This window comes from Haliotis asinina, chromosome 4 (genome assembly GCF_037392515.1).
Source record: "Haliotis asinina isolate JCU_RB_2024 chromosome 4, JCU_Hal_asi_v2, whole genome shotgun sequence".
NCBI classification, from domain to species: domain Eukaryota; kingdom Metazoa; phylum Mollusca; class Gastropoda; order Lepetellida; family Haliotidae; genus Haliotis; species Haliotis asinina.
Genome location: NC_090283.1, coordinates 60,908,614 through 60,919,170, shown reverse-complemented (window position 1 = coordinate 60,919,170; position 10,557 = coordinate 60,908,614). Strand labels below are relative to the sequence as shown.

Here is a 10,557-nt window from a genome sequence, read left to right as displayed (position 1 = left end):
GCTGTCCTCACGATGTCGCGAACGTGTCACAAAAATGAGAAAGGTTATGATATCGACTTCATACTTTTATTTCATGAATATAACCATCAACAACCAATCCTGGTTACAATATAACAGGATGCTCTTGGCACAGCATTCGGAACAAGAACAATAATAAAGTTAATGTAGCACTACTTGATGTGGCCTGGAACTTGTGATTTCTCTTAAGCGTGTCTATGAAGAGCACAGTCGTCTACAGACAAAGCTCGACTGAGAGTCATCATATCGTAGCTGCTGTCGTTGCTGTAGAAGTCTTCCTGGTCCTCGTCGTCCTCACTGTATGAGCTGTTGACCTGGAGTTCGGAGAAAGAAGCATCATCGTCATTGAAGGAAGTTTCAGCATTCCAATCCGCCCCTGTATCACTTTCTCCAGAAGCATCTTTGGTGATGGCATTCACGCAGGCCTGTACCTCTTGCCACTTGATTTGTCTGTAGATGGTAAACATCTCCTTGACACCTTCCAACACCCATCGTCTCTGGATCAGCTGTTCACCTCGAATTATACACTTGTTGGAGGAGTTGGCCGTCATCTTTTGCATCAGCTTGTACACCTGCATGTCTGAAAAAGGTTAAACGGGGAAATTAGAAGTCTTGGCAGAAATCATCAACATAAAGTCATAAAAGATTTTCAATTTGAAGATGCTAAACATTGACATTTCTACAGGCAGATAAGGACGGTTGATATATACCTAAGGTCAAGATCTCTTTGACTGCATTGTCATGGACAAGAAGGAGACCTCTCAGCTTGATGGCAACTTGAACTGGATCCATTTTGTAGGGCTTTTCTACACAACTGTAGGCTGCAGTCGGGGCGAATACTGTGATAATTGAAAGAGGGTGTAATCGGTCCTGCAGATTGAGATGGAGTGAAGTACACTGGTACCTGGAAAGCCTTTATACTGTCCCTTAGTACAAACAAGTGGGGCTTTAGAGATCAAAGAGAGCGTTTTGGAAGCCAGTGGCGAGATCAAAGCTATACTGCAACCTCATTGGGCTTTGATCGAAAGGGGATCTCACTGTCCACTTTGAAGCACCAATCATGTTCTTGTCAAAACAAGCTTAACTGTGGTAAAGGGAGGTCTGAGGAAAGTTCAAGCAATCCAATCTCGTTATCTCCGGGGAATATCAATCAGCCTTTGTTGATGAAGTCGGGATTAATCTAACGGTGCCGTTTGTCATCTAACTTCAAATGCATTGACTTATGTTGGTGGAGGAAGAGGGTCGTTGATAAATCATTGCAGGAAAATCGTCTTCCGACTGACGTAACTTATATTTGTAATAACTAAGAATGATAAAACTAGTTGCATAATAATAGAAAATCTCTCTTAAAGTAGGCCAAGTCAAAGTATTGAATGTATGGTCTGAATCTCTTTGACGTAGCTCATTATTTGTTAACCTCCAAATTTCTCTATGGCTTCACACATCATTAAAATATAGCACGAATTGTCGAAGACCGAAGACCTTTGTGTGTGTGTGCGTGTGTGTGTGTGTGTGTGTGTGTGTGTGTGTGTGTGTGTGTGTGTGTGTGTGTGTGTGTGTGTGTGTGTGTGTGTGTGTGTGTGTGTGTGTGTGTGTGTGTGTGTGTGTGTGAATATAGTCCTTCTGAGACAACACTGGGTGGACGTCAGATTGTTTCCAACCTTACCATATAAAACATGTATATACATTGTATATAGTTGGAAGACCATTCATGCACGTTAAATTGGATAGAAAGTACATCTTGAATACATATGGGGCATTTCCGTTGGAGAGTTGCACAGGACAATGTCACTGAAGTCAATCATGCGTAAATGTTGCTTTGATTATACAATGCCAATTTCAAAGATGACCACTGTCTCCTGTTAGGTTCTTCGGATGTTTTGAGTTGTTTCTGCTCTGACTTGAATAAGAAATGCCACTGACTTGTGCTGATGCCAATTTGAAAGTTTGCTTTGGAATTGTATGTTGTTTGCATTGGCAATGTTTAACCCCTTGTGTTCAGATCAAGCAATATATGTAAGTTCATTCCAAAAGGATAGAACACAGATGAAAGTGTGACACATGGCATGAGAGATAATGACCATGAGTGTTTTTAGTGGTTTCCTTTAATTGTTTGGATATGTCATCGTCATGGATATGGTCAAAGAAATGCCAACGGTTGGGCATGTTATACATAGGTGTAGCCGAAGTTGTGTAAGATGGGAATTCCATCGCCAATATCCAGATGTGTTTCATTTCAGTTGGTTATTACTGATGACCTTTCACTACATTGATTGGAGTGGATAGATTTTAGGGATATGACACCGTCAGAACCCAAGCAATATGTCCCAAGGCATGAGATATCATCTCGTGTGAATCGTTTGTTTCATAGTATCAAAACAGCTTTCTATACCTAGGGCTGTCCTCACGATGTCGCGAACGTGTCACAAAAATGAGAAAGGTTATGATATCGACTTCATACTTTTATTTCATGAATATAACCATCAACAACCAATCCTGGTTACAATATAACAGGATGCTCTTGGCACAACATTCGGAACAAAAACAATAATAAAGTTAATGTAGCACTACTTGATGTGGCCAGGAACTTGTGATTTGTCTTAAGCGTGTCTATGAAGAGCACAGTCGTCTACAGACAAAGCTCGACTGAGAGTCATCATATCGTAGCTACTGTCGTTGCTGTAGAAGTCTTCCTGGTCCTCGTCGTCCTCACTGTATGAGCTGTCGACCTGGAGTTCGGTGAAGGAAGCCTCATCGTCACTGAAGGAAGTTTCAGCATTCCAATCCGCCTCTGTATCACTTTCTCCAGAAGCGTCTTTGGTGATGGCATTCACGCAGGCCTGTACCTCTTGCCACTTGCTTTGTCTGTAGATGGTAAACATCTCCTTGACACCTTCCAACACCCATCGTCTCTGGATCAGCTGTTCACCTCGAATTATACACTTGTTGGAGGAGTTGGCCGTCATCTTTTGCATCAGCTTGTACACCTGCATGTCTGAAAAAGGTTAAACGGGCAAATTAGAAGTCTTGGCAGAAATCATCAACATAAAGTCATAAAAGATTTTCAATTTGAAGATGCTAAACATTGACATTTCTACAGGCAGATAAGGACGGTTGATATATACCTAAGGTCAAGATCTCTTTTACTGCATTGTCATGGGCAAGAAGGAGACCTCTCAGCTGGATGGCAACTTGAACTGGATCCATTTTGTAGGGCTTTTCTACACAACTGTAGGCTGCAGTCGGGGCGAATACTGTGATAATTGAAAGAGGGTGTAATCGGTCCTCCAGACTGAGATGGAGTGAAGTGCACTGGTACCTGGAAAGCCTTTATACTGTCCCTTAGTACAAACAAGTAGGGCTTTAGAGATCAAAGAGAGCGTTTTGGAAGCCAGTGGCGAGATCAAAGCTATACTGCAACCTCATTGGGCTTTGATCGAAAGGGGATCTCACTGTCCACTTTGAAGCACCAATCATGTTCTTGTCAAAACAAGCTTAACTGTGGTAAAGGGAGGTCTGAGGAAAGTTCAAGCAATCCAATCTCGTTATCTCCGGGGAATATCAATCAGCCTTTGTTGATGAAGTCGGGATTAATCTAACGGTGCCGTTTGTCATCTAACTTCAAATGCATTGACTTATGTTGGTGGAGGAAGAGGGTCGTTGATAAATCATTGCAGGAAAATCGTCTTCCGACTGACGTAACTTATATTTGTAATAACTAAGAATGATAAAACTAGTTGCATAACAATAGAAAATCTCTCTTAAAGTAGGCCAAGTCAAAGTATTGAATGTATGGTCTGAATCTCTTTGACGTAGCTCATTATTTGTTAATTCATTACATTGATTGGAGTGGATAGATTTTAGGGATATGACACCGTCAGAACCCAAGCAATATGTCCCAAGGCATGAGATATCATCTCGTGTGAATCGTTTGTTTCATAGTATCAAAACAGCTTTCTATACCTAGGGCTGTCCTCACGATGTCGCGAACGTGTCACAAAAATGAGAAAGGTTATGATATCGACTTCATACTTTTATTTCATGAATATAACCAATCCTACTTTACAATATAACAGGATGCTCTTGGCACAGCATTCGGAACAAGAACAATAATAAAGTTAATGTAGCACTACTTGATGTGGCCTGGAACTTGTGATTTCTCTTAAGCGTGTCTATGAAGAGCACAGTCGTCTACAGACAAAGCTCGACTGAGAGTCATCATATCGTAGCTGCTGTCGTTGCTGTAGAAGTCTTCCTGGTCCTCGTCGTCCTCACTGTATGAGCTGTCGACCTGGAGTTCGGTGAAAGAAGCATCATCGTCATTGAAGGAAGTTTCAGCATTCCAATCCGCCCCTGTATCACTTTCTCCAGAAGCATCTTTGGTGATGGCATTCACGCAGGCCTGTACCTCTTGCCACTTGATTTGTCTGTAGATGGTAAACATCTCCTTGACACCTTCCAACACCCATCGTCTCTGGATCAGCTGTTCACCTCGAATTATACACTTGTTGGAGGAGTTGGCCGTCATCTTTTGCATCAGCTTGTACACCTGCATGTCTGAAAAAGGTTAAACGGGGAAATTAGAAGTCTTGGCAGAAATCATCAACATAAAGTCATAAAAGATTTTCAATTTGAAGATGCTAAACATTGACATTTCTACAGGCAGATAAGGACGGTTGATATATACCTAAGGTCAAGATCTCTTTGACTGCATTGTCATGGGCAAGAAGGAGACCTCTCAGCTTGATGGCAACTTGAACTGGATCCATTTTGTAGGGCTTTTCTACACAACTGTAGGCTGCAGTCGGGGCGAATACTGTGATAATTGAAAGAGGGTGTAATCGGTCCTGCAGATTGAGATGGAGTGAAGTACACTGGTACCTGGAAAGCCTTTATACTGTCCCTTAGTACAAACAAGTGGGGCTTTAGAGATCAAAGAGAGCGTTTTGGAAGCCAGTGGCGAGATCAAAGCTATACTGCAACCTCATTGGGCTTTGATCGAAAGGGGATCTCACTGTCCACTTTGAAGCACCAATCATGTTCTTGTCAAAACAAGCTTAACTGTGGTAAAGGGAGGTCTGAGGAAAGTTCAAGCAATCCAATCTCGTTATCTCCGGGGAATATCAATCAGCCTTTGTTGATGAAGTCGGGATTAATCTAACGGTGCCGTTTGTCATCTAACTTCAAATGCATTGACTTATGTTGGTGGAGGAAGAGGGTCGTTGATAAATCATTGCAGGAAAATCGTCTTCTGACTGACGTAACTTATATTTGTAATCACTAAGAATGATAAAACTAGTTGCATAATAATAGAAAATCTCTCTTAAAGTAGGCCAAGTCAAAGTATTGAATGTATGGTCTGAATCTCTTTGACGTAGCTCACTATTTGTTAACCTCCAAATTTCTCTATGGCTTCACACATCATTAAAATATAGCACGAATTGTCGAAGACCGAAGACCTCTGTCTGTCTGTGTGTGTGTGTGTGTGTGTGTGTGTGTGTGTGTGTGTGTGTCTGTGTGTGTGTGTGTGTGTGTGTGTGTGTGTGTGTGTGTGTGTGTGTGTGTGTGTGTGTGTGTGTGTGTGTGTGTGTGAATATAGTCCTTCTGAGACAACACTGGGTGGACGTCAGATTGTTTCCAACCTTACCATATAAAACATGTATATACATTGTATGTAGTTGGAAGACCATTCATGCACGTTAAATTGGATAGAAAGTACACCTTGAATACATATGGGGCATTTCCGTTGGAGAGTTGCACAGGACAATGTCACTGAAGTCAATCATGCGTAAATGTTGCTTTGATTATACAATGCCAATTTCAAAGATGACCACTGTCTCCTGTTAGGTTCTTCGGATGTTTTGAGTTGTTTCTGCTCTGACTTGAATAAGAAATGCCACTGACTTGTGCTGATGCCAATTTGAAAGTTTGCTTTGGAATTGTATGTTGTTTGCACTGGCAATGTTTAACCCCTTGTGTTCAGATCAAGCAATATATGTAAGTTCATTCCAAAAGGATAGAACACAGATGAAAGTGTGACATATGGCATGAGAGATAATGACCATGAGTGTTTTTAGTGGTTTCCTTTAATTGTTTGGATATGTCATCGTCATGGATATGGTCAAAGAAATGCCAACGGTTGGGCATGTTATGCTTAGGTGTAGCCGAAGTTGTGTAAGATGGGAATTCCATCGCCAATATCCAGATGTGTTTCATTTCAGTTGGTTATTACTGATGACCTTTCATTACATTGATTGGAGTGGATAGATTTTAGGGATATGACACCGTCAGAACCCAAGCAATATGTCCCAAGGCATGAGATATCATCTCGTGTGAATCGTTTGTTTCATAGTATCAAAACAGCTTTCTATACCTAGGGCTGTCCTCACGATGTCGCGAACGTGTCACAAAAATGAGAAAGGTTATGATATCGACTTCATACTTTTATTTCATGAATATAACCATCAACAACCAATCCTGGTTACAATATAACAGGATGCTCTTGGCACAGCATTCGGAACAAGAACAATAATAAAGTTAATGTAGCACTACTTGATGTGGCCTGGAACTTGTGATTTCTCTTAAGCGTGTCTATGAAGAGCACAGTCGTCTACAGACAAAGCTCGACTGAGAGTCATCATATCGTAGCTGCTGTCGTTGCTGTAGAAGTCTTCCTGGTCCTCGTCGTCCTCACTGTATGAGCTGTTGACCTGGAGTTCGGTGAAAGAAGCATCATCGTCATTGAAGGAAGTTTCAGCATTCCAATCCGCCCCTGTATCACTTTCTCCAGAAGCATCTTTGGTGATGGCATTCACGCAGGCCTGTACCTCTTGCCACTTGATTTGTCTGTAGATGGTAAACATCTCCTTGACACCTTCCAACACCCATCGTCTCTGGATCAGCTGTTCACCTCGAATTATACACTTGTTGGAGGAGTTGGCCGTCATCTTTTGCATCAGCTTGTACACCTGCATGTCTGAAAAAGGTTAAACGGGGAAATTAGAAGTCTTGGCAGAAATCATCAACATAAAGTCATAAAAGATTTTCAATTTGAAGATGCTAAACATTGACATTTCTACAGGCAGATAAGGACGGTTGATATATACCTAAGGTCAAGATCTCTTTTACTGCATTGTCATGGACAAGAAGGAGACCTCTCAGCTTGATGGCAACTTGAACTGGATCCATTTTGTAGGGCTTTTCTACACAACTGTAGGCTGCAGTCGGGGCGAATACTGTGATAATTGAAAGAGGGTGTAATCGGTCCTGCAGATTGAGATGGAGTGAAGTACACTGGTACCTGGAAAGCCTTTATACTGTCCCTTAGTACAAACAAGTGGGGCTTTAGAGATCAAAGAGAGCGTTTTGGAAGCCAGTGGCGAGATCAAAGCTATACTGCAACCTCATTGGGCTTTGATCGAAAGGGGATCTCACTGTCCACTTTGAAGCACCAATCATGTTCTTGTCAAAACAAGCTTAACTGTGGTAAAGGGAGGTCTGAGGAAAGTTCAAGCAATCCAATCTCGTTATCTCCGGGGAATATCAATCAGCCTTTGTTGATGAAGTCGGGATTAATCTAACGGTGCCGTTTGTCATCTAACTTCAAATGCATTGACTTATGTTGGTGGAGGAAGAGGGTCGTTGATAAATCATTGCAGGAAAATCGTCTTCCGACTGACGTAACTTATATTTGTAATAAAAAAGAATGATAAAACTAGTTGCATAATAATAGAAAATCTCTCTTAAAGTAGGCCAAGTCAAAGTATTGAATGTATGGTCTGAATCTCTTTGACGTAGCTCATTATTTGTTAACCTCCAAATTTCTCTATGGCTTCACACATCATTAAAATATAGCACGAATTGTCGAAGACCGAAGACCTTTGTGTGTGTGTGTGTGTGTGTGTGTGTGTGTGTGTGTGTGTGTGTGTGTGTGTGTGTGTGTGTGTGTGTGTGTGTGTGTGTGTGTGTGTGTGGTGTGTGTGTGTGTGTGTGTGTGTGTGTGTGTGTGTGTGTGTGTGTGTGTGAATATAGTCCTTCTGAGACAACACTGGGTGGACGTCAGATTGTTTCCAACCTTACCATATAAAACATGTATATACATTGTATATAGTTGGAAGACCATTCATGCACGTTAAATTGGATAGAAAGTACATCTTGAATACATATGGGGCATTTCCGTTGGAGAGTTGCACAGGACAATGTCACTGAAGTCAATCATGCGTAAATGTTGCTTTGATTATACAATGCCAGTTTCAAAGATGACCACTGTCTCCTGTTAGGTTCTTCGGATGTTTTGAGTTGTTTCTGCTCTGACTTGAATAAGAAATGCCACTGACTTGTGCTGATGCCAATTTGAAAGTTTGCTTTGGAATTGTAGGTTGTTTGCATTGGCAATGTTTAACCTCTTGTGTTCAGATCAAGCAATATATGTAAGTTCATTCCAAAAGGATAGAACACAGATGAAAGTGTGACACATGGCATGAGAGATAATGACCATGAGTGTTTTTAGTGGTTTCCTTTAATTGTTTGGATATGTCATCGTCATGGATATGGTCAAAGAAATGCCAACGGTTGGGCATGTTATACATAGGTGTAGCCGAAGTTGTGTAAGATGGGAATTCCATCGCCAATATCCAGATGTGTTTCATTTCAGTTGGTTATTACTGATGACCTTTCACTACATTGATTGGAGTGGATAGATTTTAGGGATATGACACCGTCAGAACCCAAGCAATATGTCCCAAGGCATGAGATATCATCTCGTGTGAATCGTTTGTTTCATAGTATCAAAACAGCTTTCTATACCTAGGGCTGTCCTCACGATGTCGCGAACGTGTCACAAAAATGAGAAAGGTTATGATATCGACTTCATACTTTTATTTCATGAATATAACCATCAACAACCAATCCTGGTTACAATATAACAGGATGCTCTTGGCACAACATTCGGAACAAAAACAATAATAAAGTTAATGTAGCACTACTTGATGTGGCCAGGAACTTGTGATTTGTCTTAAGCGTGTCTATGAAGAGCACAGTCGTCTACAGACAAAGCTCGACTGAGAGTCATCATATCGTAGCTACTGTCGTTGCTGTAGAAGTCTTCCTGGTCCTCGTCGTCCTCACTGTATGAGCTGTCGACCTGGAGTTCGGTGAAGGAAGCCTCATCGTCACTGAAGGAAGTTTCAGCATTCCAATCCGCCTCTGTATCACTTTCTCCAGAAGCGTCTTTGGTGATGGCATTCACGGAGGCCTGTACCTCTTGCCACTTGCTTTGTCTGTAGATGGTAAACATCTCCTTGACACCTTCCAACACCCATCGTCTCTGGATCAGCTGTTCACCTCGAATTATACACTTGTTGGAGGAGTTGGCCGTCATCTTTTGCATCAGCTTGTACACCTGCATGTCTGAAAAAGGTTAAACGGGCAAATTAGAAGTCTTGGCAGAAATCATCAACATAAAGTCATAAAAGATTTTCAATTTGAAGATGCTAAACATTGACATTTCTACAGGCAGATAAGGACGGTTGATATATACCTAAGGTCAAGATCTCTTTTACTGCATTGTCATGGGCAAGAAGGAGACCTCTCAGCTGGATGGCAACTTGAACTGGATCCATTTTGTAGGGCTTTTCTACACAACTGTAGGCTGCAGTCGGGGCGAATACTGTGATAATTGAAAGAGGGTGTAATCGGTCCTCCAGACTGAGATGGAGTGAAGTGCACTGGTACCTGGAAAGCCTTTATACTGTCCCTTAGTACAAACAAGTAGGGCTTTAGAGATCAAAGAGAGCGTTTTGGAAGCCAGTGGCGAGATCAAAGCTATACTGCAACCTCATTGGGCTTTGATCGAAAGGGGATCTCACTGTCCACTTTGAAGCACCAATCATGTTCTTGTCAAAACAAGCTTAACTGTGGTAAAGGGAGGTCTGAGGAAAGTTCAAGCAATCCAATCTCGTTATCTCCGGGGAATATCAATCAGCCTTTGTTGATGAAGTCGGGATTAATCTAACGGTGCCGTTTGTCATCTAACTTCAAATGCATTGACTTATGTTGGTGGAGGAAGAGGGTCGTTGATAAATCATTGCAGGAAAATCGTCTTCCGACTGACGTAACTTATATTTGTAATAACTAAGAATGATAAAACTAGTTGCATAACAATAGAAAATCTCTCTTAAAGTAGGCCAAGTCAAAGTATTGAATGTATGGTCTGAATCTCTTTGACGTAGCTCATTATTTGTTAACCTCCAAATTTCACTATCGCTTCATACATCATTAAAATATAGCACTAATTGTCGAAGACCGAAGACCGAAGATCTCTCACTCTCTCTCTCTCTCTCTCTCTCTCTCTCCCTCTCTCTCTCTCTCTCTCTCTCTGTGTGTGTGTGTGTGTGTGTGTGTGTGTGTGTGTGTGAACATAGTCCTTCTGAGACAACACTGGGTGGACGTCAGATTCTTTCCAAACTTACCATATAAAACATGTATATATATTGTATATAGTTGGAAGACCATTCATGCACGTTGAATTGGATAGAAAGT

At 41.5% G+C, this 10,557-nt stretch overlaps 2 protein-coding genes across 2 annotated transcripts; both read right to left on the bottom strand.

Annotated features, from left to right (window-relative positions):
- Positions 1-2,618: 2,618 nt before the first annotated feature.
- LOC137282015 (uncharacterized) lies at positions 2,619-3,225 on the bottom strand. Its single transcript, XM_067813768.1, has 2 exons — positions 3,144-3,225; positions 2,619-3,013 (listed from the first exon to the last, which is right to left on the bottom strand). Exons 1-2 carry the CDS (start codon positions 3,223-3,225, stop codon positions 2,619-2,621), a joined length of 477 nt encoding a protein of 158 aa, XP_067669869.1.
- A 955-nt stretch (positions 3,226-4,180) lies between these two features.
- On the bottom strand, positions 4,181-4,787 carry LOC137282011 (uncharacterized). Its single transcript, XM_067813763.1, has 2 exons — positions 4,706-4,787; positions 4,181-4,575 (listed from the first exon to the last, which is right to left on the bottom strand). The coding sequence occupies exons 1-2, from the start codon at positions 4,785-4,787 to the stop codon at positions 4,181-4,183; spliced, it is 477 nt and encodes a 158-aa protein (XP_067669864.1).
- Positions 4,788-10,557: the final 5,770 nt, after the last annotated feature.